At 46.1% G+C, this 27,065-nt stretch overlaps 1 protein-coding gene across 3 annotated transcripts in view; it reads left to right on the plus strand.

Annotated features, from left to right (window-relative positions):
- LOC133349539 (glutamate receptor-interacting protein 1-like) overlaps positions 1-27,065 on the plus strand; it is a 334,917-nt gene that overhangs the window by 251,890 nt on the left and 55,962 nt on the right. For all 3 annotated transcript variants that reach the window (XM_061563083.1, XM_061563082.1, XM_061563084.1), the window contains 4 exons: positions 3,531-3,708; positions 9,811-9,959; positions 12,086-12,166; positions 20,784-20,853. In XM_061563083.1, coding sequence (XP_061419067.1) covers positions 3,531-3,708; positions 9,811-9,959; positions 12,086-12,166; positions 20,784-20,853 — 478 coding nt within the window. The remainder of the gene's footprint in view (positions 1-3,530; positions 3,709-9,810; positions 9,960-12,085; positions 12,167-20,783; positions 20,854-27,065) is intronic.

Consider the following 27,065-nt stretch of genomic DNA (forward strand, 5'->3'; position numbering starts at 1 on the left):
ACCACCGGTACCACCACTTGCCCCTTGCACTCGTTATGCCAGCGCGGTGTCCTCTGTAGGCTTAAGATTCATCTCAAGACTGGACGTGGATATCGCAAGATGCTGATTCTCTATTCACTCGAACATAAACTGTTTTTTTTTCAGGAGATTTAAATTGCATTATTCCACGCAATTACAAAATTACATCGTATATGTAGCATCTACTTGCCATAAAAATTTAGTTTTTATACCGTTCAGCAAAATATGGTAATATTAAAACGATAAAGAGGTAATGGGAGGTTGCTTAATTGCTAAAAGTAAAAGCCACTTAATTTATTGGCTGATGGGACTTCCATTTTTATGTTTATTATTGTCTTTAAAAAAAAATTTAACAAAAAAACATTCAACCAGCTTTGAAATTTACTGATTCCTATTCTCTTGGGCGAGGATTGGAGCGCTTTCTGGAAAACTGGGCTCCATCGTGAAAAGCAAAACGTAGCAAAGTGCCTAAATAGTACATTCTTAATCAGTGTACATTACCTGCTATGACATTTAGAAATAGAACAAAAGTGGAAAGTCTATAAAGTAGCGTGATAGATGCGCAAGCTTGGAATTACTCTTGAGAGGCAGAGAGAGAAACCCGTGGATCAGGGAACAAACTCAAGTTAGAGACAAGTAATGGACTGTTCAGACAAGTAGGTGGCCTTGGGTGGGACACGTGACTTGGGTGGGACACGTGACTTGGGTGGGACACGTGACTTGGGTGGGACACGTCGCTTGGGTGGGACACGTCGCTTGGGTGGGACACGTCGCTTGGGTGGGACACGTGACTTGGGTGGGACACGTGACTTGGGTGGGACACGCGACTTGGGTGGGACACGCGACTTGGGTGGGACACGTGACTTGGGCAGGACATGTCGTCACTTGCCACAGGTGTGAGAGCTGATGGTTGAAACCAATTACGGAAGTGCAACCTTGGGAGGAGATTCACCCAGGACGCCTCAACCATGGAGATGGAGCAATGGCATCGGCTCATGGTGCAGGAGATCCATGGCTTGTGGCATGAGATTACACTAGAAACCCTCTTGACCATTCCTATTAACGACTAATCACTTAACGACGGGCCTCCATAGAGCCCAATGTGTTCGCTTAACGATCATTCCCCTGTTATCGACGAGCTGTTGTAGGTACAATAAATACGAATTCATGCATTGATTAACCATGTTTCTTTCTATAGTATGTCTTTATAATGTTGTTAGTATCTTAATGTATTAATATCCATTGTTTAAATATTATCAGGTACGTTTTGGGGGTGAAATGGGTAACTTTCGATGCTATCGGAACGAATGGAGCCTTTAACGTGTATTTACTATAATCGCTTAACGACCAAATCACTTAACGACCGGTTTCCTGGAACCAATTACTGTCGTCAAGAGGGGTTCTGCTGTATAGCGGATGGTGATGACGGGGGGAGGGCTTCATCCAGCAGGGGCTAGATCATGGCTGATGATGATGATGGGATATTATTCCTGTCTCACGACATGAGTGTATTTCAATGGGCATCTAGAGACTCGTATTTATTATGTAACCCACACAGACGCAGTTATACAAATAAAAAATGCTTAGTGAATGGGTAAAGAGCGTGATATACCCAGACGTGATATTCACTTTGGATGTTTCCGTTAGATGGTAGAGAGAGACATTGCCTGGTCAACGATGTCAGCAACCTTGCACGACTACACTCTATAAAAGATCGTGGAACTGTTGTTTATCTCCAGGTCTGAGGTTGGAAGTGAAAGTCGAATGTATGGAGATGAAAGTATTGCAAGATGACGACGACCGCACCAATTGGGGTGACGTTACAGATGGGGCATAACCGTGGCGTTGAGGCAGGAACGTGCTGGCAGAGGCGTGGGTTGAAAGTAAATCCTGTCCATTGTATGGTCTTTTATCAACAATCCTAGCACCCAACAGCCACACACCTTTGAGAAATTCAACTCGTGGATTGTCGAATGTACCATTGCCTCATTTATCGTGATGACCTCTGATATATTTGATTAATCCCTACTTGTCTGGCATGTGACGTTAACCTCTCAACGCAACGTGATCTTGGCTGGCATCAACCGGCCAATCACTTCTGTTATCGTAAACAAGGTCATGTTTTCATTGCAGCCATTCCATCCATTTGTAAACATTGCCGTAAGGAATCAAATTTAACCGAATTCCTTATTTAAACAAATGTCAACGTTTGAATAAGTACGCTCTCAAAGAGAAGACGAGTTACAGACCGATGCTATTCCCATGCGCAGTCGTGCCAGGGTGCACGACGAATCAGAATCGGGAATGCAAAACACGGTGATTGTCACCAGCGAGTGCAGATGTGCGACGCTCAGACCGCGACTCTGCACTAGCCTACGGGGTCAGCAACGAACCAATAAAGAATTTACTTAAATATTAACACCTAATTTTACGTATATATAATGTATTAAATATGCCAGGGAATGGGTCACCATGGAATGTCCTGGTGACAACATAATGTACAGTCAAATTGTATTGTTAAAGAATAACTAAGAGGGGAATAAACTAGATGCAGATTTTCTATCACCTATTTTGTTTTATTCAAGTCACAATGTGTGTTGTCATCTGCTGTATATACATGTTGTGTTTGTGTACAAGTAGCTCTGCGTGTGATGTAGCTCTCGAACCATTTTCGGCCAAGGACAAAAAAAACTAAACAAAAATTGCTCTTCTTCTTTTTGAAAGGTTGCCCCAAAGCCTGCTTGAAGACTTAGCTGGGCTTGCAGAGCAGCAGCAACAGCAGCAGCGAACATGCATCAGCATCAGCAGTCTGTTGCATGGGGTTTACTTACTACCAGAGTTGCTGGGCGCACGTGCGCCCCGCTCATGTGGTGGCACTGCGTGACGCCGTTGCTGCGCTGCGTGCGTGTGTGTGCGTGTGTGTGTGCGTGTGTTCGTGTGTGTGTGTGCGTGTGTGTGTGCGTGTGTGTGCGTGTGTGCGTGCGTGTGTGCGCGTGTGTGTGCGTGTGCGTGCGTGTGTGCGCGTGTGTGTGCGTGCGTGTGTGCGCGTGTGTGTGCGTGTGCGTGCGTGTGTGCGCGTGTGTGCGTGCGTGTGCGCGTGTGCGTGCGCGCGTGTGCGTGCGTGTGTGTGTGGGGAGCGGTAGTGTAGCGGTTAGCGCGCTGCACTACGAACCTGGCGACACGGGTTCGATTCCCGCTCACGGCAAACACCAGTGACGATTATCTAAACCGGTCCCGGGCCTCCCCTAGGTCGACTCAGCCTCAAATGAGTACCCAGTGCGGTGTGTAAACATCGCCACTAGGGAGACAAAGGCGGTCGGGCGTGGTGCTGGCCACCCCACCCCCTTGTGTACCGTTCTGGCCTTCATAGGTGCTCGCTGACAGCACTTGCCCCTACAGTCTATTAAGGCTATACGGGGGATCTTTGTCTTTGTTGTGTGTGCGTGCGTGTGCGTGCGTGTGCATACGTGTGTGTGCGTGCGTGTGTGTGTGCATGCGTGCGAATCGCACAGCGTGCAGCACGCTGGGGCCCGGCGGCCAGGTGGTGCACACCGAGAGCGTGGCGCTGCACCTCGCCTCCGACGGGGGCCCTGGCTTCGGCCTGCACCTGCAGGGCGGCACCTTCTCCACCGACGTCTTCGGAGCGCCGCTGCTCATCGGATACATCGAGCCCGACAGCCCTGCCGAGAGGTAATCAGCACAGACTCGCTAACAAGCGCCCTGTTTAATGTAATGCCTAGGCCATGGCGCGTTGGCATTGGAGGGGTGTTTGTCCAGACGTCGTCAACATGCTGTGGTCAGTGCGGGTTGGTGAAGGGATGGTTCCCAGGGCCGCTTCAAATCACTTGCCACACCAATGTCAGCCGTGGCCAGGAATCGAACCGAGGTCGCCGGGTTCATGGTTCAGTGTGTGAAACCACTGCACCCACCGCTCCCATTACTTCACCTCCGGCAAGTACAGCACATATGATGTATTTATTAAATATTTTGGTCGCTGTTCACACAAACGGAACTGCAGAATTAAAGTTGTAATCGTTAAGCGTTGATGTTCTTAAGTTTTGCAAGGTTACAAAGAACTTAATAAACAGAGACGGTTTGAGGCAATTCAAAGTGTGAGGGAAGAAGCGGAGGAAGTGAGGTGACCTGCAGTGTGGTGAGTCAGTAGGTGAGTGGGTGGGTGAGTGAATTACTGTGACCTGCAGTGTGGTGAGTGGGTGGGTGAGCGAATTACTGTGACCTGCAGTGTGGTGAGTGGGTGGGTGAGCGAATTACTGTGACCTGCAGTGTGGTGAGTGGGTGGGTGAACGAATTACTGTGACCTGCAGTGTGGTGAGTGGGTGGGTGAGCGAATTACTGTGACCTGCAGTGTGGTGAGTGGGTGGGTGAGTCAGTTGCTGTGACCTGCAGTGTGGTGAGTGGGTGGGTGAGCGAATTACTGTGACCTGCAGTGTGGTGAGTGGGTGGGTGAGTCAGTTGCTGTGACCTGCAGTGTGGTGAGTGGGTGGGTGAGTCAGTTGCTGTGACCTGCAGTGTGGTGAGTGGGTGGGTGAGCGAGTTTCTGTGAACTGCAGTGTGGTGAGTGGGTGGGTGAGCGAATTACTGTGACCTGCAGTGTGGTGAGTGGGTGGGTGAGTGTGTTGCTGTGACCTGCAGTGTGGTGAGTGGGTGGGTGAGCGAGTTACTGTGACCTGCAGTGTGGTGAGTGGGTGGGTGAGCGAGTTACTGTGACCTGCAGTGTGGTGAGTGGGTGGGTGAGCGAGTTTCTGTGAACTGCAGTGTGGTGAGTGTGTGGGTGAGCGAGTTTCTGTGACCTGCAGTGTGGTGAGTGGGTGGGTGAGAATTTGGGGGGAGGCTCTCTGTTCGTAGGGGATGTCTGGTATATGTAAATAATTTTCTCAAGTTAAATTATGTTTACACATTTATGTTTACACATAATTTACAACGAACTCATTTAATTAACACTTAATAACAATTGATGTAATATTTACAATTTGATTACACACAATAATCACTATCTCCATTAAGCAAAGGAGGAGGCTGAGGTTCAGTGGATGTGGAAGGCCGAACAAATTTGCTGACGGGCTTGAAGAATGTTTGGAAAATAAATATAAAAGAAACTAAACTAAAGATGTGAAACGAAACTATGTTTTTTTACCAGGCCCACCAAGCTGTAGAGCTCTTTTTCAGAAGAAACCTGGCCACAAATGATTGCTCAACGAAGTAGCTTTATCTTCTTCTTGGTTTTTTCGGTAAAGTCACGTAGAATGGAAATAATAAAATAATAATAATAAAACATAATAAAATAACATAATTATTTTACTAATAAAATAATAAAAATAAAACATAATAAAATAATATAATTATTTTGTTATGTTTTATTTTTATTATTTCCATTCTACGTGACTTTACCGAAAGAACCAAGAAGACGAATCCCTGCAGTCACGAAAGCTTTAAATAGAAGTAGCTTTTGTGGAAATGTATAAGCAGCCAAATACTCTAAACGCATGTTTCTAAACGTGGAGGGAAAAACCGGAGGACCTGGCGAAAAATCCACGCGACCATAGGGAGACGTGAACTCCAAATGTCCAGGCGTCAGGGTCGGGATCGAACCCTCGCTTTCCTGTATACCAGGCGAGATAGTTAACATCTCGCCACCATGGTGCTCCTGAAACAAGTGAGTGACCACCTTTGCAGAGCACGTGGCATCCAGGGGAACGGGTTCACCGCATTCCATACAACGAGTACGTTTGAAGGTTAGAATTTCTAGTGAACATATGCAGGTCGGGTTTTTGGTTTCTGTGTAAAATTAAAATAAAAGCAGTATTTACTTAATATTGTTGGTTCTTTCAGTAAAGTCACGTAGATAGAAAACAAAAAAATTAAATAATAAAAGTTTAAATTTAAATCATAAAAAAAATGGAAAATAATAAAAGCAAAAAACCACAATAAAATTTTAAAATAGTAAGACCGCTTGTGTTTCGATCGAAACGTCGTGGATTTTTTTTTTCAATTTATTTTGTACTTAATTTAACTTTTTTATTGTGTTTTTGTGCCTTTATTATTTTCTATTTATTATTATTTTATTATTATAATTGTTATTATTATTTTTCTATCTACGTGACTTTACCGAAAGAACCAAGAATATGAATTCCTGCAGTCACGAAAGTTTTAAGTCAAAATGTATTTTATATAACCTTATGGCTTTGAGAGGTTTTACTGTACCTGTTTACAGTAATTGTGATATCAATGAGTGGATGTCTGAATGTCTGAAAATCCTTGAACATAATGAACAGAATTCGAATGTGTTGGGTTAGCAACCCTGATGCTGTATATACGGTACCTGGCTTTAACAATCATTGAAGCAAGGGCTCAATGCTAAGCACGATGGCTATCTCACTATCTGTCCAAAATATAAATATTGTGCTTCGTAAAACGTGGAGCTCTCCTTGGTGCTGGATTTGCAGTGAGCTAATATAATATGCCTGCTGTGCAGTTCGCGAAGAATGTGCCTTGTTAGTCACTGAGAGGGTGAGGCCATTCTCTCCAGTTCAGGTGTTGTCATTGGAAGTAAATCAATTACGATGTGCCGAACCGCTCACCTTCACGCTTTAGAGGCCTTGGTCGTGATGCGCGCACACACACACAGCTCATTTAAACAGGTGCTGCTTCTACAGTGTGTGTCCGTGTGTGTGTGGTGACCTCTGTTTCAAGCCTTTATGGCTGTGTCTCGGGTTCGCAAGTACGGTGCCAACTACTCGCATGGGAGCGTCATATTATTCTATCGTTGGAGTTTACAGCCGTATCCCAATTCTCCTACAGGTTCCATGAGCACAGTGCAAGCATGCTGCCTGCTCATGTGCATTGACTCAAGCATCTGATCCCATTGTTTTCCAAGATGAGCAAATGTGTGTCTGCAACGTCGCCATCGGCACCTTTGTTGCCCGTCAATATCATGGCTGTCGAGACGGCCTGTGCTGCAGTTTGCATGCTTGGCTCAAAGGTTGCGAGTTCAAATACAAGGCCGGGTGGTCGTCTCAGCTCGTCAGGTCTCGGGATCCAATAAAATGTTTAATACTTTGGATACGTTTTGAACAAATCGTCATCCTTTGGGTAAACTGTATCCTGTCATAACAATGTGGAATTTCAACAACTGGTTGTCAGTTCGGATGAAGACAACTTTTATTCATTTATTTAGCCAATTGAGCTATAAAGCCCTTTTTCAGAAGCGACCTGGCCACATATGATAGCTCAACGAAGTGGCTTATCACATGGAAATGTATAGGAGCCGAATGTAGTACTCTAAACGCATGTTGATTTTAAATGTGGAGGGAATAACCCGGAGGAGCTGGAGAAAAATCCACACGACCACGGGGAGAACATGCAAACTCCAAATATACAGCAGGCGTCAGGATCGCTCACGACCTCCTTTATGCCACCGTGGCGCACTTACTTTTCTCATTTGAGCAAGTGATGTTTTGACTTAACCAGTCAGTACTCGTGAATTATACACAAGTCATATATAAATATGTGTACTTACGATGTGCATTTGTCTGTGACAATGTTCTCAAGGGAAGATTCAATATAGACTGATGTTTTCGCCTTGTAACCACAATGTCCATTGGGAAGTTATTGGACAATAGCAATGGTTTGTCGACCATGACCCTCCAGGGAGCGCTTTCAGATGTGCTTCTGCAGCCGTCTGGAATGCTCTTTCTTCCGATATTAGGAAACCACTGGAGCTATACACCTTTAAATCATCCAGAGCAGTGGTTCTTAAACTGGAGTGCACGCTGCACTCCCTGGGGGGGGGGGTGCAAGATGCCCTTGCTGGGAGTGCGAGACATAGCCAAACTTTTTTAGAAGCTAATCATCGAAACACAAATTAAGCATGGGCATGTAAGTACAACCACTTTGTTTTTTATCAAACCTATGTATTTATTAACATTAAAAGTTTTTTTTATCGATTGAGAGGCTACAGTGAAGGTTAAGAACCACTAATTTAGATTTAAATATAATTTCTTTAAAGCTGCTTTTTGTGTTTAGTTTGTTGTCCTTACCCCGCACCTCCGATTGACATGGTTTATAATGTAGAGTGCGGAAGAAGTTCAACATACAAGGCGTAGAAAATATTGATTGAGAACGCATCAAGCAAAACTTCTTTGCATACCCCTTGGTGTTACAATTTTAAGTCCAGTGTTAGATATACATATTTGTATTCCTTAACTTGATTTGCATTACAGCTGACATTACTGCAAGGGTGTACTGCCTCGTGAGTATGCCTTGCTCAATCCTTGATTGCACGAGTCAATGCCTATACTGTCTGATGAAAACAATTACAATTTACATTTCTTTGTCAATCCACTGCTGGATGAAGCCTCACTGTGGCGTGTCCCTCCTGTGGAGATTGTTTTAACTGTGCTTCACCACACTGGTCAGTGCGGGTTGATGAAGGACCCATTCAGATATCAATCACCTCTGACGTTAGCCGTGGCCAGGAACCAAACGTAGATTGCTGGTTCTGTTGCATAGCACACTAGCAACTGCTACCTTTGCTCCCCAAAAATGTATCGTATTATCTCCGCTGAACTGCCACATGGCAATAATTGGAATAAAGATGATGTTTGGGTACCACATGTAGCTTTGCATCAGAGAGTGTAATGAGCTTGGAGGCATTGCTTTTCGATAAAACTGAGCAGCCTCAAATTGGCTTCGAATGTTCCCACAGGGTAAACTACTAAAATGCTTTCATTCTCATTGGAATTCCATATTTGTAACAACGTGTTTTATGTCTTTTTTTCCATTTTAATCAAATATCCTCCAGTTAATTTGAATTCATGGCAATATAAGAGCGGGGGGATGGGGGGCAATATTTTTGTAATGTTACCGGGCTGCTGTGTAAGGGGGGACACCTTGGGGGCCGCTCAGTCCACCAATCCCCCACTGTCCACTGGAGAAATCACGGCGCTGTAGTCGTCGCCCTCATTTAAACGACCTGAGGACGAGAGGCGCATGCGGGACACGGAGGCCGGATAAGAATGTCCTTGGTAGCAAGGCCATTAGCCACAGTGGCGAGATGTCAACTTCCTCGCCTGGTATATAGGAGGTTGTGGGTTCGATCCCGATCCTGAAGCGTGCTGTATATTTGGAGTTTGCATGTTCTCCCCTTGGTCGTGTGGATTTGTTTCCGGGTCCTCCGGTTTTTCCCTCCACATTTGGAATCAATGTGCGTTTAGAGTGTTTGGCTGCTCTACATTTCCACATGATAAGCCACGTCGTTGAGCTATCATTTGTGGCCAGGTCCATTCTGAAAAAAAGCTGTGTAGCTCAGTGGACCTTACCTTGTGAAATAAAACATAGTTTAGTATAAATACACCAAAAAGGAAAGAACACAGGTCCTCTGTTCCTACCTCCGCTACATGGGGTATAGTAAAATAGTCATTGCACGATCAGGTTTCAGCGTACGAGGTAATCCATGAGCATGTCAAAATCTAATTGATCAAATATTGCAATGACCGTTGATAAATAGAGGTCACTGCCATAACTCTGCTGTGTTTTCAGGTTGCACCGTGTGTTGTTGTTCAGCCGGCACAATGTTCAATGTTTCCTGCTTGGCTCCTTTAGAAGCTCCGAGCACGTGAAGTAAAACGTCGGACGCCGTGCCAAACGATGCGCAGTGCGACAGGGGGAGAACTGGTCAGCAGCACCACAACAAAAAAAACCTACACAGTAGTAACGATCAGCGCTCGCCGTTGTTGTTGTGTCCACCCGCTTCCTTCCGCTTCCTTCCGACAGGTGCGGCCTCCTGCAGCCGGGCGATCGCATCCTCTCTGTCAATGGAATCCCCACGGCGGAGCTGGGCTCGCTGGCAGAGGTGTCGCAGTACCTCCACGAGCAGGCCCTGGTGGGCAGCGCCTCACTCGAGGTGGAGTTTGACGTTGCCGGTGAGATTTGGCTCCGCGAGTCATTTGCCGCCACCTCTTGTGTGCGCAACGCAAACGCCCGCCGCTTCACCGTGAAAATGCCACGAAATGTACCACGGAGTTTAGCCTAATTAAGTGCGGTGCCTATTTTGATGACGGGGTTTTTGTGTGTATGTGTGCAGTCATTGGTGATTGGGCTGAGACCATAATCTCACTGCGCTTGAGAACCCAATTGATTCACAGGCTGCCCGTATTCAACCGAGGAACTCAGCAGTGCCACCTCCACACTCTCACCTCTGAGTCACCCAGCCACTTCTTTTGGAAGTATATTTGATAGAGGGGATTATACCTGTGGCGCCGTAGCAGAGTACTCACCTCACAATCGAGCCCATAATTGCTATCCCGCTGCAAAATTCTGCAGCATTCAATCTACGCCGACTTTCAAGAGACGCTTAGAGGCGCCACCTTCTTCACCTGGCTTTAGAGTTGCACGGAGCTTGGCTCTCTTCCTCAACGGTCGTGGTCACTTATGTCTTTGAAACATTGTGCACGTTACAGATTGTATTACTATTCCATTCTATCTCGCGGCAATATATTCCGGAGATGAATGCCAATGTCGAGGTCTGTTAACCATGACGAGAGGGTTTGGGAAGTTAAAGTTTGCGTGGTTTTGCTTTTCCTCCACTAAAGGAGCGCAGGCTACAGTGGTTTACGAGATGGTCCATAGTTTGGGTTTCATGGCCATAATTGCAAATGTTTCCATTTGTTATCCATCACAATATTCATCTTCTTCTTTCGTACGGCTGCTGATGTAGATGGCAGAGCAATGACTACAATTTCACATTCAGGTGGTCAAGCCAGATAACTGCGTCAAAGAGCAGCGTAGTTGTTTCATCGCTGTGACGTCTCTTTCGTATAATACGAAGGAGTGTCACATTGAGGGAATTTATTGACCCCCCCAACTTGAAAAGTGTAAATCCGATCACTGGCTCAGCGACACCAATTAATAGACGCCCCTTTGAAACTGGAGACACTTCGAGTTGCTTTATAGAAGTGAGCCAACCAGGCAAAGCGTTGGCGGACGCAGTTTAAACTGGACTTAACAGTTCACTAAAATTGGATCAAATAAAATCAATACAGTTGTGTCCAGAGTATTAATGATCAACTATGTTTTTTTTTAAACGCGTTTATGCTATGCATGATTTATTTTGAAATCTCACTTTGACAAATGTCAACATGGCAACAGCTGAACAATGTTTTGGGAGCATGGCATGGAATCTATACCCAAATGCACCGAGAGTATTTACTTAATGTTTCACTTATCCAACCACATGCAATGTGTTCAAGGTTACCGTAAATGCATTTCTTTTTTAATCCAACAATGCATTTTACGTGTACAAATCTGTTCACCTCAACAAATTTTCACATTTGTGTTATCCTCGTTGAATCTGCAGCAGTGCCACTTCTCCGCAAAATACCCAGGCTGTGCCTTCTGGAGCCTGAAGAACATTGTCACTCATCAGTGGCCACTAATGTACTTCGTCAAAATAATTCGAGAGCACTTTGGTGATGAGTGGCGGTAACGGCATTAAATTAGTGCAAATCAGTGAGCGACAAACACGGCCCAGCTCTACCAACTTGTTGAAAGGTTTCGGAGAAAAACCCAACTTCCAGCCTCATCCAGGATACACAAGCATGGCATTGCAGAAGCTCTCTCCCTATGATTGTTTCCACCTTGACACTTGTACTACCACAGTGAGAATGCATCCTCCAAGCACCAGAGGACCTGTATAAAATCTACGCGACCCCGGGGAGACATGCAAACTCTAAATATACAGGCATCAGGGTTGGGATCAAACCCACGACCTTCTGTATACCGGATGTTAACTATCTCGCCTGGTATACACGAGGTGGGTTTGATTTCAACCCTGACACTTGTATATTCGGAGTTTACATGTTCTCTCCGTGGTTGCGTGGACTTGTCTCTGGGTCCTCCGGTTTTTCCCTCCCCATTTAGAATCAACATGCGTACAGTGTATTTGGCTTCTATACATTTCCACGCAATAAGCCACTTCCTTGCGCTATCATTTGTGTAGAAGTATGGAGGCAATCCTGCTCGCTGTTGTTGTTGTGTATTTTATTCATAGAGTCGGTGATTCCGAGCAGTGGCACTTTCCACGTCACACTTCCCAAGAAGAAAGGCGTGGAGCTGGGAATTACCATCACGTGTAAGTGTGAGATTTCCAATTACTAGCAGTAGCACGCACACATCCATGTCAAAGAAACACGGAAACACATGTGCATGCACAGAGATAACACACACACACAGACATGTGCTCACACACAAAGACAAAGATCTCTCGTATGGTCTTTTAACAGGCTGTTGGGACAAATGCTGTTGGCGAGCACCTATGAAGGCCGGCGCACATAAACAACAATAACCACCGTTCACCACTAAGCAGCGGTGATGTCTTCACACTGTTCGTGCTAGGATAGGTGCACTTTGAGGCGACGTGATGTGTCGAAGGGGCGTTGATAGGAGGTCATGAGACAGACCCAGGTGCCATGGGATAATAGACTGGGATGACAGACAGTTACACCACCTGTGCTCTCCCCCTTTGCCAGCTTGCAGAATTTTATCCGCCTGGTGCTCCACGCATTGTTGTGAGCATCGTTCCTCTGCTTTTTGTTATTGTTGGCTGACCAAAGACAAAGTTCCCCTGTATAGCCTTACCAGACTTTAGGGGCAAGAGGTGTGAGCAAGAACCTATTAAGGTCACCATGGCACACGAGGGGGTGGGTAGCTAGCACGACGTCCGATCAACGTTGTCTCCTCGAGGCGATGTTCACATTTCACACCAGATATTCATTTGAGGCTGAGTGGTACATTTCGTGGCATCGTCACTAATGTTGATCGTAATCGAAAGTTGGGTCACCAGGTTAATCGCGCAGTGCGCTAACCACAGTGCCACCACTCCACCCATACCACTGCGAACACACTCTCGCACACGAAACCCACTTATAAACGCATTACACGAGGCGCTTGTTCAGCAATGCTCACCGTTGCCAGAATTCAACAGATGTTAGTTCAATCTATTTCCGTGAACATTGGATTTTTCCTCACATTCTGTGTGCTAACTTTAATATAGAAACAATATACCACCGTTTGATGGGGAGCCGTGGTGTGTGCCAGATTTTCCTGGCTTCACAGCTCGGGATTTCTGTGTGCTGCCACTGCAAATTAAAAATGAAGCCCTTTTTTTATTTCCTCGAAAAGACAGCAAAGGTGAAAGGAGATTGGCTTTTATTGCACGGTGAATCCAAGAGCTAAATCACTTTGTTAATTGCGCAAAGGAAATATAATGGTTAATACATTCACATTTAGAACCTCTGTCCGACGTAAAGTTTCCGTTGTAGCGTCCCTTTAAACAAGCATTTGGACAAGTTTCAACCTGACTGAGTCGCATCAGTAGGGCTGGGCCTCATAAGCAAATGCAACTGCGAAAGGTGATCTAATATGTAGACAAAGCTACCCGAGGACAATGTAAAACCACACCTGTCTTTCATGTTCATACTGACGATTTGGTGATGCTGCTTTGTTGGCACAAATCACAAAAAGCTAACACACATTCGTCAACAGCACTATAAAGGAATAATATATCATAAGCAACTGTTTGGGAAATGGCCCTTCTTCATAGCACGTAGAGAGGCCACGGATATCGAGTGAATAATAGTTGAAAGCATACTACAGTATATGCCATGGGGCCCTGATAAGAATGACATTTTTTAAATCCATATTTTCATATTTTTAAGTGTTAAATGTGAAGTCTAAATCCCGCTGTATTAGTTAGCGAGCATCTGTGAAGGCCAAGAGGGCAAACAAGTTAATAATGTGACACATTTTCCCCCTGACAATGATAACTTGTTCCTGTCTCTTTGGTTCATGCATGAACAATGCAATTACTTCTATGGCCAGTGTGAGGGATCATTGTGATTGGCTACTGATGCCTCTATGGGCTGTGTGAGAGATCATTGTGATTGGCTACCGATGCCTCTATGGGCTGTGTGAGAGATCATTGTGATTGGCTACTGATGCCTCTATGGGCAGTGTAAGAGATCATTGTGATTGGCTACGGATGCCTCTATGGGCAGTGTGAGAGATCATTGTGATTGGCTACGGATGCCTCTATGGGCAGTGTGAGAGATCATTGTGATTGGCTACTGATGCCTATATGGGCAGTGTGAGAGATCATTGTGATTGGCTACTGATGCCTCTATGGGCTGTGTGAGAGATCATTGTGATTGGCTACTGATGCCTCTATGGGCAGTATGAGAGATCATTGTGGTTGGCTACCGATGCCTCTATGGGCAGTGTGAAAGATAATTGTGGTTGGCTACCGATACCTCTATGGGCAGTGTGAGAGATCATTGTGGTTGGCTACCGATGCCTCTATGGGCAGTGTGAAAGATAATTGTGGTTGGCTACCGATACCTCTATGGGCAGTATGAGAGATCATTGTGGTTGGCTACCGATGCCTCTATGGGCAGTGTGAAAGATAATTGTGGTTGGCTACCGATACCTCTATGGGCAGTATGAGAGATCATTGTGATTGATTACCAATGCCTCTATGGGCAGTGTGAGAGATCATTGTGATTGGCTACTGATGCCTCTATGGGCAGTGTGAGAGATAATTGTGATTGGCTACTGATGCCTCTATGGGCAGTATGAGAGATCATTGTGATTGATTACCAATGCCTCTATGGGTAGTGCCTGTGCAGCGAATAGGATCTCAAGTATCGTGCTCTGATGAAGGCTGCATTGCTGCTGTGTGGAGCAGCCACAACTGAAACAAAAAAAAACTCAACACATTCCTAAATAACACCATGTGGCTTCAAAATGAATGAAAATATATACAATAGGTGATGCTTCGGACAATCGCCCATATTCATAGCACATACGTATACAGGTCAGAGATAGAGAGTGGATAATTAGAGTTGGAGACCTGTTGACACCATGAAGCCTGATGAGACTGCTGAAATATATTGAGCTGAGAAAACGGAAGTTTGAGACTGGATGCGTACGCTTCTCTTTTGCACGCGGATACGTGTCAACACACATACATATATCCAGGGCGGCGCAGTGGTAACACTCATGCCTTAGCGCAAGAGGGACCTAGGTTCAATTCCCGAAGCGGGCGCCTCTCTGTGTGGCATTTGTATGTTCTCTCCCCCTGTTGTGCATGGGGGTTCCTTCATATGATCGGTTCCCTCCCATAGCTATAAAGAAAAACACACACAATGTCACGGATATTGACCAAACATCCAAATGCCGACATGTATCTGCAAATTACTCGGGACAATGTCGCTACCAAATGAGAAAACTTGACAGGCCTTCCTTAAAAAGTGTATTGGGACTCAGGCTTTCCTCAGGAAACAAGCATAACAACAAAATATTCAAATTCATGAAATAGACGAATTTAAAACGCACCGTGGGGCTATAGAAAGGCAATAGATAGCATCCATTGTGGGTGGGTGTGGCAGCAACAGCATCTCCCTCTGTTAGATGGCGTTGTCGCCATTCCACAGCATCCGGGGTGGGAGCTGAGTGGAGTTCCGCTTGCCCCACCAGAACACGCGTGTGTTGTATTGGGGTAGCTGAATGGAGTCTACTTGTCCCACCAGAATATGGGGGCAGTCATCAATGATGTGTGCCTGATGGTCGTTCTATTCATGAACAAAATATTTCCACACCTTCTTTAATGTGCGGTTGTTGCGACGCGGTCGAGAGCGGTACCCGCTGCATTGGGGCTGCAGAGAGAGAGAGGAATCAGGGCTGATACCCACCTAGTCGAGTCTTCAATACGGTTCCTGTTTGAGACTCCACCGTTTTCCTCCCCCTCGTCTCGCGCCATCGCGTGACACTAAGGGGACCAGCTTCGGCCAACATCTGCATTTCAGACTGGGAGGGTGGCAGTGGGGATTTGACATCGATACGCAGAGGGGAGGGGCAAGTTTTCAGTTCCAGTTTCATTTATTAGGTATAGCCCTGTGAGCCATTCGGCTCTTGAATCGGGTGCAATCGATGTGCAAACAGAAAATCCAAGACAGCAAAATATTGCAGAAAAATCACTGTACAACAACGCTGTGTGCAAAAATCCCAAAGTCAAACAACAACAACAATAACCACAAGGCAACTTAGATTAAGGCCATCAGTCTAACTCCGTACTACAACAAACAAACATGGGCAAACCAAAAAACTTTTCGAAATCACCAAAATAAAACCATAAAAGCAATGTGACAGTGATCATAGGAACTGTGACCGAATTTTCACAATAAACGATCGTCCCGAGATCTTCTCACGCTCCCTCCGTGTTGCGGCAGCGTCCCTGTCCGATGCTCCGTGGCGGAATATTCGCGAGCGACTGGCAGTCGCGCTGCAGCTGCGTAGACTTCAGCGGAGCCGCCAGCCGCATGCGGCGCAGCGCTAATTATTTGCCTGGTCGACGAGCCCGACAGCTAATGTTTTGCCATATTAATTACTGCCCATATTTAAACAAACACAATGGTGGTACTGTGTTCTCTCGTTCGTACTTGTCCACCACTGCCAACACAGTCGTTTAGTATTAATATGCATGCGCTAGTGAGTTAGTATGCATTGCCAATATATAATCAAAGACAACGATCCCCCGTATAGCCTTTCACAGGCTGTTGGGGAAAGTGATGTTTGTGGGTTGCCTTTTTAAGGCCGGCACAGCACACGAAGAGCTGAGTGGCCAGTACCACGCCTGGCCGCCTTTGTCTCCCCAGTGCTGATGCTTACACACGGCACCAGACACTGAGGCTGGATCGACCGAGGGGAGGCCCAGGACTGGTTCAGAAATTCGTCACCGTTATTATTCATGTGCAGGATATTGGTCATGGAACCTAGGTAGGTGCGTTCATTGCACAGTGTGCTAACCACGACCCCACTGCACAAAAACAAAGATCCCCGTATAGCCTTAACAGACTATTGGGGCAAGTTCTGTTAGCTAGCACTTATGAGGGCCGGATCGGTACACGAGGGGATGGGTGGCCAGCACCCTGCCCGAACGCCTTTGTCTCTCCAGTGGCGATGTTTACACACTGCACCAGGTACTCATTTGAGGCTGAGTCGACCTAGGGAAGGCGCAAAACCGGTTCAGATGATCGTCACCGGCAGTGGCCATGAGCAGAAATCGAACTCGGGCCGCCGGCGGTGAGCGCAGCGTAGCGCTAACCACTACACTACCGCTCCCCATAGTCGTGCAACAACAACAACCGCCATTCGCCACTAAGTGGCGGTGACGTCACCACAACGCTTGTGCCAGGCCATGTGCACCTTGAGGCCACGTGAAGTGTCGAACGCCCGCTGACAGGAGGTCACGGGGCAGACCCAGGTGCCACGGGTCGACTGAGATGAGTGGCCGATGCACTACCTGTGCCCCCTACTGTGCCAACTTGCTGTGTTTTAGCCACCCGGCGCTCCGCTCGTTGTTGTGAGCATCACTCCTCCCCCCTCCATTGTTGTTGGAGGGCGACTGCCTCCAACTGCCCAGTAGCCTCCTTCACGAGCCTCCTCCACAGAGGCCGATCTTGACACCACTGGTACCAGTCATCGGCAAGTCCACTCAGCTCCACATCCTCCTGTACCACATCACTCCATCTCTTCTCTAGCCCGTGCCGTGCCCGTTTATCCCCCTCGATCCGGCCGAACAAAAGCTGTTTAGGCATGCGGTGGCTCGGCATGCGAGCTACATGGCCCAGCCAATGGATATGTGAGCTCCTCACACAGTCGTGCACACACACAGGCACGCACATGAAGGTTTCTGGGAGGAAGTGCAAATGTACAAATTGGCCCTAAGGCAGCGACGAGTGTGTTGTGATGCTGCCAGGCTTCCCATTTGCAACTTCTCCCCGTTCGAGCTGCTGCTCGCAACTGACTCCTCTCCCAGCTGGCTCGGGCTGCTGGCAAAAGTGGCTGGCAGTGTTTGTGCGGAACGTGATACGGCAATTTCCACCGTAATCAATGCCAACGGTGCCTGAGCATGTCCAATTAGCCCCGCAGGTTCAATGGAAATTGATTGCCTCCACATACAGGATGCAGGGAAGGCAAGGTCACTTCTTTTTTTACTAAGTTTCCCCAAAAGATCTTTCAGGCCTATTCTGTTCATTATACTTTAGGCTTTTATTCATCACTCGCTTGTGGTTGTATGCAATGGGTCTTTAAATGTGTTTTCCTTCACGTATATTTTGTGCTGATACGAAACTTTTGTCTCAGTCGAGCCATATCAGGCAGCGGCAGTGAAATGGGTTTTATTTTACGAGTATATTTTCTTTGTGATTAGTGAATCTAACATTGGCCATATCTACTTTCAAATCATCTGGCCTGTTCAAGAATTCCAAATTATATGTTTGTTTAGCTTTCGTTGTGCTTGATGAAGTGATCAAAAACAAATAAGTATTATGTTTGATTTGGCCTTCGTCTGGCTGGGCAAGTTCTGTCCAATATGTTCCCTGGGTTCCACTCTTGGCCAATGCATATTCGTGGAGGTTTGTATTCTGAACCTGGCCTGGGTCTACTCAGCTTTAAATAAGTATGCGGTGGTGTGTGAACACCAACGCCAGAGAGACAAATGCAGCCGGGTGTGTTGTGCCGTCCACTCACTCACCGCACCACCCATCACCGAGTGAGTGCCGTGCTCACAGCACTTTTCTCCTACAATCTAACTGAAAGCTACTCGGGTTAAATTGCAGACATTTGTTTGTTTAGGCTAAACAGATTTTAGGGACAAGTGCTGTTAGCGAGCACCTATGAAGGTCGGCATGGCACACGAAGTTGGGTGGGAGGCCAGCACCTCGCCTGGCCACCTTTATCTCCCAAGTGCTGATGTTTACACATCGTGCCAGGTACTCGTTTGAGGATGAGTCGACCGAGGGGGATGCCCAGGAGTGGTTCAGATAATCGTCACTGGTGCAGCGATGAACGGGAATCGGGTCGTTGCGTTCGTCGCGCAGCGCACTAACTGCTGCGATACCACTCCCACTAGCACTCCCACTACATTACACACACACACGCATATCCTCGTTCAATCAACTTTGTGGGTGTTTGCACACAATTACTGGCAAACGCATTCACACTATACTCATTCTGGAGAGAGCAATTATGTGCTTTTAATGCAAATGCTCCCCGAAGCTGACATCTGCCACTCTAAAGTTGTAATGCGTCCCATTCCCCAAGCATTCATATTTGCCCAAGAGCTATGTGTTCGATAAAATAAACCAATTAGAAGATTAATAGGCTGATGTCACCAACCACCATGCCTCGCAGGCTCCATCAGAGCATTGTGTCCTCCAGGGCAGCGATGTTTCCCTTGCATGGCACGTTGCTGCATCTCTTCCACCAGTCCTCTATGATGAAAAGTTTTTTTTACGTAAACGTTTCTGAATTTAACACATTAGGCTTTCGCGACCGATATAATGATTCATCTTTGGGGTTTTTATTTTTAGGTCGGATCGCGTGCATATAATGTGTGTCGTACTCCCTCCTCCATCCGACACTGTGAATTAATAAAATTGCCAATGTATCGCCGCTTCGACACCACCAGTAGCGTTATTGGAAAGCAATCCACACATTTTATTTATTTATTGGATAAAGCACGAGCCCCATTACAGTGCGCCGCAAGACTCGTTTAGTCCCGCCTACATCACTCAAGTGGTACAATCACGATGCCACTGGGCCATTTATTAGGAGGGGGGAGACTCAACGGGGGATACATTCGCACAACGTTTAACAAGGTGCGTCATTTTCCCGGGTAGTTAAAACCAGCATTATCAGGCAGTTGTCAGAATTGTGACAATGTCCCCCAGTTTAAATGGGTGGTGTGATGTCATCAGAATATTTCTAAAGGGATTTGGTTAACGATTTGTGATCCACTAAGCTCTCTGTACCAAAATCGTGTTGTCAAAAAATAAATGTATTTGTCAGTTTTCGACGTGTATTTTACATTGTAGAATTATTTTTCAAAAGTAAATTAACAGGTATAGTGTAGTTCTGTGTATCTGTGACCCTATTCACCCACGGCCAGACTCTATGGATTGAAACTCCTCTATTACCCGTGGAGATATTGCACCAATTATCCAAGGCTATTTCACAAGCCAGAAGAGTGAACCAGAAGTGGCAAACAAATTACTCCTACGGTCCGTGCTTATCAGTGATTATTATTGTGGATTGATGCTGCTGTTGACGATTATCTGTGCCACATACAAAATTCCATTGCCATTGACTCCGGTTCCTGCGGATAAGAGGAGTCGTGTAACACATTCCTCCTAATATTCGTGTTTATCCTTGACCTCTTTCCGAGGTTTGATGATGATGAAGTTGATGGTGGTGGTGATTATGCGTTTATAACGATAAGATTTCAACGATAAACATAGTTAAAACAATGGTAAAGTTTAGAGTTATATGCAAGTCCGGAGTAAAGCGCGACCTTCACCTTTCCGGGGTCCTTAACACAACTCTCGCAAAGCGAGAGTTGTGTTAAAGAAGTCAATGTGGATAAACTGGGCCCTACTATGGGAATGTGGAATTATCACCGCTGCTCGGGGCTACCAACAGAGATGAGCACCACAGAAGGCTTGTTCGAGCGTGGTGGAGACGCACGCATTTCCGATACTCATCTCTCCGCTGTGAAGAGGGGCCATTGCCTGAAACGGCACCTATTTTTTTTCTCTTTGAGGGCTGCCTGAATTATGCGGAGTTGTTTTTTATTCATACATCTCAAAAACGCCTTCGTGATGTGACGCTCCTGTCGTTGTCCTGTGTTGCAGCGCCGACTCACAGAAAGCCGAGCGAGCCGCTGGTGATCACAGAAATCAAGAAGGGCAGTGTGGCGCACAGGTACAGCAGCAACAACTGCCACGGCGATTGTGCCAGACTAGGTGCACACACCGCGTCGCCTCGTGGTCCCTTTATGTGCAGTTCTCACGCAGCTTCCTATGCGACGGGTCTACGGAATGAGCAGAGTGCAACTCCCGCCCTCTGTGCGCATCGTGAGGCCTCACTCACGGACGGAGCCAACCGATCTGGCTCAGAATATTCTGATGCGTACCCAAATGTGGCACATGGTTCACATTTCACCCGGTACCGTGCATTGTTATTTCAAAGGGAGAGTTTGTTTTATTTCAATACTGTAATTCTCGTATTCTGTACGTGTACAGCCCTTTTGTCAATCTAGATGAAGAATCTCCTCCCCATGCCGTGCAGGTCGTTTGGAGGAGGCTATGTCATCATACTTCGCCATGCTGGTCAATGCGGGTTGGTGAAGGTGGTGAGCGTAGATGCAGGAGCATTGTAAATAAGTACAGTACAACAATGGATGTTCTGCATCCTGCACTGTCTGACAATGTAGCCTCCACGGGCTACACCAACTGTGTTGTGATTCCCCATCCGAGCATTGAACAGGCTCAACTATGCTTAGCTTCTGGGATCTGTGCTTAGCTTCTGGGATCTGGCAAGACTGTGCGCATTTCGTGATGATTTGGTCCACAGGCGTTCCATCCAAATATATATTTTTTTAATCTGGGCTTGTGTAACGTCAAAATTACATTAAAAAGCCAATCCCACGGTAACAAAAAATTACTTGGTTGTCGATGGCAACTGTTAAAGTCCACATACAATATTGAAATCTTCACTGAGGATTCGAACAACGTTTCCTTGTTGTGTAATTTATGCACGAGTCTGTTCCACAGAGAAGGAAATCATATTTTAAACTTGTCTTTTTTGCAGAGTAAAGTTGGGGTAATAAATAAAGGCTTTGGAGAGGAGTCCGCTCTACCTAACCCTTGGACGTTATTATTCAGTCCAGTTCTATGCCCCGGAGTGAAACTCATTGCAATATCGTTCTATTGCCATTTCCAGGCAACTTCTTGTTCAGTGGACTAACAGCTGTTATGAGTAACCAAGCCCAATAACAGGCTGTGTGCTGTATGTATGTACGTTGAACTTCTTCCGTACCGTACGTAGCCAGCCGTGCTCATCGGATGTGCTGGTTACATTAATGGCTATGAAAGTCATTTACAGCAGCGGTCCCCAACCTTTTTGGCACCAGGGACCGGTTTCGTGGAAGACAATTTTTTTACGGACCGGGGTGGGGGGGTGGGGTTCATCATTGGGTCTTTCCCCCTTTTCAAAGAAGCTCTCCAGCGACGTTTGTTTTTTACTCATTTTGGCTACTAGGGGTTAGCTTGTGGGCTTACCAACACTGTGACTGAGACAAGTGCGCAGTGCGGGAAAGAAGCGCGGACGTAAGTGGTCAATAAAATAATGGGGGGGCCACGCGCGGACTCACCGCTCTCACCTCCTGCTGTGCGGCCCGGTTCCTAACAGGCCACCCACCCGTACCGATCCGCGGCCCAGGGGTTGGGGACCCCTGATTTACAGCACTGATTGATGAAGGCCTCCACATGTTGTTTCGGTCATAGGGGTTGTTTGACCCTACTTCACCATACAGGTGCGGGTTGGAGAAGTGGCAGAGGGAGGCCCCCCGCACCGGATCCGATTTTGCGTGCCACTGATGTTAGCCGTGGCCAGGAGTCAAACGTCAGGATGTCAAGCTCATAGCGCAGTGTAGGCTAATCACTGTCCCCACTACTGCCCCCCCCCCATTTGCTTTGGTGGCTAAGTATCCAATCAATCCTGAGGTGGCAGGGTGGCACATGGGACAAATACCGTGTCAGAGCACTGAGCCAGCACCGCCAATGTCCGGCCTTCGAATCCAGGCCAGCCACCCATGATTATTAAACTGGGTTCTCACTATTTCCGTGTCATTTAATTTCCCCCAGATTTATTTCAATGTGCTATGGACACCGTGTCCCCTGAGATAATAAAAATTCAAAAATACATTTGGTACTCTGCAGCTGCAAGAAAAGACAGCCACAGAAGACGATATATTTGTGTGTCACAGATCTACCTCTGAAGTCGCTTCTATATACCTTTTTTTTACACAAACGTTGTTTGCTGCATATCAATCAATATCGAGTCTTTGAGCTGGTTTTCAGCCGAATGCAGTGACGACATTGGCGATCAGGCCGATTCCATCGACTCACTACGCACGAGATCCTGAAGATAACGAACGGGTGGTTACCCTAGATGCAAACCTAGGACCTCAGTGGTGCTAGCTTAGTGTATAACTTCTTAACCCACCTTCGCCATTTTATAATAAATCACTTGTGAAAGACCCAACGCAGATGATCATCCACGAAGCTCATGGTCCACTCTAAACCGCATCCACTGCAGAAACCATGGCAGATGCAGATACCTGATGCACAAATGGAAAATTAAAAACTCGCCAGTGTACGACTGTGGTCATTCAGAACAGATAACACAACATATAACGTTACAATGCCCGATCCGCAAATACGAAGGAGACATCACAGCGACGATTCACTCCGCTGGCTCCTGATGCGGTTATCTAGCTTGACCACCTCAATGTGAATTTGTAGTTAGTTGCTCTGCATCTACATCAGCCGTACGGAAGCAGAACAATCAGGCAAGTTAAATTTCGTTCATGACTTCAACAAAAACTCTCAGGATTATTGAATTCATTCCCATGCTGCCATCGCCGTTTGCCGTGCGATGTAAAAAAATGCAACGCTTAGGATAAGTAGGAGGCTTTTGAAGCGGACTTCAGAAGTAGTTCTGTGGTGTCATCTTAATGATAATAGTCATTATAATAATCAGTGATGGAATCAGTCGCGTCAATCGAGCAAACTGCATCCCATACCTTCAATTAGCACGGTTGGCTACATATGGTGCGAAAGAAGTTAAATGTTCAAACATCCCACAACAATGCACAACGTGCAACATGTAAATATACATTTACGTAAAGATTTAATCAGCCAGTTAGTGAGTGTTGACACTGGGCGATGCACATAACAGACTTGGTAACACATTTAAATATAAATTGGAAAATTAAAAAAGTTAAATAAAAAAAAGCATGACTCAGTCAACACCCAATTGCAGTACTGTATTTGTTTACTACGGAGGGATGTTGACTGTTTACTGTATTTTACTGATGTTGTAAGATTGCCTTTCAAGTAGTGTATATAACCCACTGGTAACGAAGTGTGTGTGGTTGTATTTGAAGTTAGTGGTTGGTTTCTAAATTAGTTCTGCAAATTAGAACATTTGGTTGATTTTTATTTAGTATGAATATTTGGTATTTATTACACTGCAGAGTAAGCGCAAACGAGGTAAAATAAATTGTATACGAGTCATAATTCTAATAATTCTCATTATAACTTTTAACGATCACAATTTCGCGATCGGACCGCCAAGTTCCAGCGCGACTCGGTAAGGTAGAGCCGGCGGCGATGGCTCAAGCAGGAGGAAGTGGAGTCGAGTTAAAACGTCGCCCGGTGCCCAGTAGGAGGAGTGCTTGGGATTTCGAGGAGTTGTGAAGGTTGAGACCAGAGGATAGCTCTCAATATCTGATGTGCAAGCTTCAAGATTTAGTGCATTTTGGGCAGGGATGAAGCCAATTTGGTATCTTAAAATGTTGCTTATATGCAAACGATGCAATCAATTACCCCGAGTTCTGCTTGGCAAGTTTTGCTTTTTGTATAAATTTTCACATACAAAAAAAATAACTAGCTGTTATATACATCTGAGTACTTACAATATTAATAAATCTGTATGATGCAAGGTGGTAAAAGGTCAAATTGTAACTCACACCACTGCCGGCAGAAGGGCCTTCACTATAGGGAGCTCTAGAGAGAGCCCCAGCTGAAGGGAATTTGGCCGACATTTCTATGCCGGTCTGCCAATTGACAGACTGCGATGAACCCGTTTATACAGCTCGGTGGATGGGCGCGGGGGGGGGGATTTTTAGAAACTTCCCCATTGCTTCAACTATCGTGCCGGGGAGATTGAACCCGGTGACCTCTCAATTGCTGCGAGCCCAGAGCGATAACACTTGCACCAAGGCAGAATCCCTTCCAGTACAGTAAACTGAGCCCAAATGTCTCCGTGCTCTGTCGAGCATGACACGGCGCCCCCCCCCCCCCACGACCATCTTTGGACATCCCACAAAATAATTATTTTATTGACTCCGTAGGGAGACAATGCGGTGAGTCAGCACATGACGATTAATGGCATTGCCATAATTGTCATGGCAACTGAATGATGTAGTCCAGGCCGTGTTTCCAAACTACTTTGTTCCATTTAGGATCTTGGACAATTCATTAAACCTAAAAAAGAACAAGCTGTAGCTGTCAATCTCATTCATATTCAAATATCAGACTGCACGTGACATCATATACATGCTGTCTCAAGCTCTGCCCTCTACCTTTGCATAAATACAAATAGCAGGCACCGTACAATGCCTGGCCCTGCCAGTACTCGTGTGACCTCATTGGGCACATTCCTTTGCTTATTTGCGTACCGCTTTCAAATAGTCCCTCGCTGATATCAAGTTAAAAAAATATGTATTAAAGTTAGAAATAAAGAAACCAGGTGGGTCAGAGAGAAGAGAACCCCAGCAGTCATGTAACGCGAGATTACAGCAGTCGGCCTGGTAGTGGCCAAAGCCTGTCAATAGGACAGAGAAGTTAAACAAATACAAAATATTGTTTAAAGAAAGCTGTTATTGCACCATTTCATATTCTGTGGACAAATTGATTACCAGATTTGCTTTTTAAGTTTTCGGAGATGAAACATTGACTGCCTGTCGATGAATAACCTCTACAACAAAAAAACACCCCTATAACCTTTAACTTTGCTTTAAACTGTCTCATCCCATCAAATCGTGCTCACACAGGCGTTTGTAGATGTGTGCTGTGTTTGGCTGGGTGCCCTTTGCACAACCGGTCTGTATAAATCCTGCACTCATTGAAGTTTACTTTCACAAGGGCCCGGGTTGCAAGTTTCGTGTTTTTTTCATAAGAGATTAAAAGTTGCCTTCAGAAACACAGACTGCCATGGGAATCATTTCTCATCCATATATAACAGGGCAGGTGGCAAATTTATGACACCTTCTTCTGTGTGTGCGTATGTTTCTGTACACTAACACTGCAGCATTATTCATCCAGCCGTGCCTGTGCCATTTCCTCATATTTGCTTTGCATCACCTAAAACCAATGGGGTTGGCACTGCAACTGGGCTTTGCTCCTTCCACAAACACAGGAGAGGTGCTGTAATAGGAGTCCTCTGTCTTGTGCGTATCCTTCATATGCAGAACGTAGCTTTTCAAATAAATACATATGTAGTGACTGACTCAGAGACATTATGAGTAGGAGGCACTCTATTTATTAACAGCCTTCACAGTCCATACAGAGTAACTACAGCTCCCAGTCAGGACAGATGGCAGACTGCCTGACTGACGACGCCGAGCAGTAAAGACGTTGACGGCGGCGAAGACTCCAGCAGCACAACGGGAATCCCACTCTAAGCAAACAGCCCCGAGCTCCTCCTCTGGGTCCCCTTTTATCTTCCCAGCATGGCCTCGCTCCGCCCCGGCCAAACTCCCTTTCTAGAACCTACTAGCGGGTTCCAAGGCTTCCCTCACGTGCCCCCTCTGTAACCTTTCCCTACATCCCTCTCTATGGCTTGTCACGTGACCTGCTGACAGACAGGGCTGCTGCAACTGCAGATCCCCTTCTCTGCCAGCAACCAGCGCTATGCTACGTAGTGACCAATTCTATGTCACTACACATATATTAAATCTTGACTTAAAGCTTTCGTTACTGTAGGAATTCATTCCATAAAGTCACGTAGATAGGTTCAAAGAAAATAACAAAAAACTACGACGTTTCGATCGCAACTCAAGCGGCCGTCATCAGGAAAAGGGGGGTTAGCTTCTAAAGACAACTGTTTATAAAGGCTTGAAATGGGCGTAGCCCAATTTCAGCAGCCAATGTTGATGTAACTGGTGGTGTATTTTCCACCAATCAAAGTGCTGCCAGGTAAAAATGAGCATGTTAATGGGAGATCGCCGATCATCCTCCACGGCGAGCGCGCCAAGGTGGCTACAGGTAGTCCCCGAGTTACGATGGTGATAGCGATACGAAAAAATTGTAAAATATTTTACATTTCGTGCGGCAGGCAAACGCAGC

Source organism: Lethenteron reissneri, chromosome 30 (assembly GCF_015708825.2).
Source record: "Lethenteron reissneri isolate LAM-NWPU_2019-01 chromosome 30, ASM1570882v1, whole genome shotgun sequence".
Lineage (NCBI taxonomy): Eukaryota > Metazoa > Chordata > Hyperoartia > Petromyzontiformes > Petromyzontidae > Lethenteron > Lethenteron reissneri.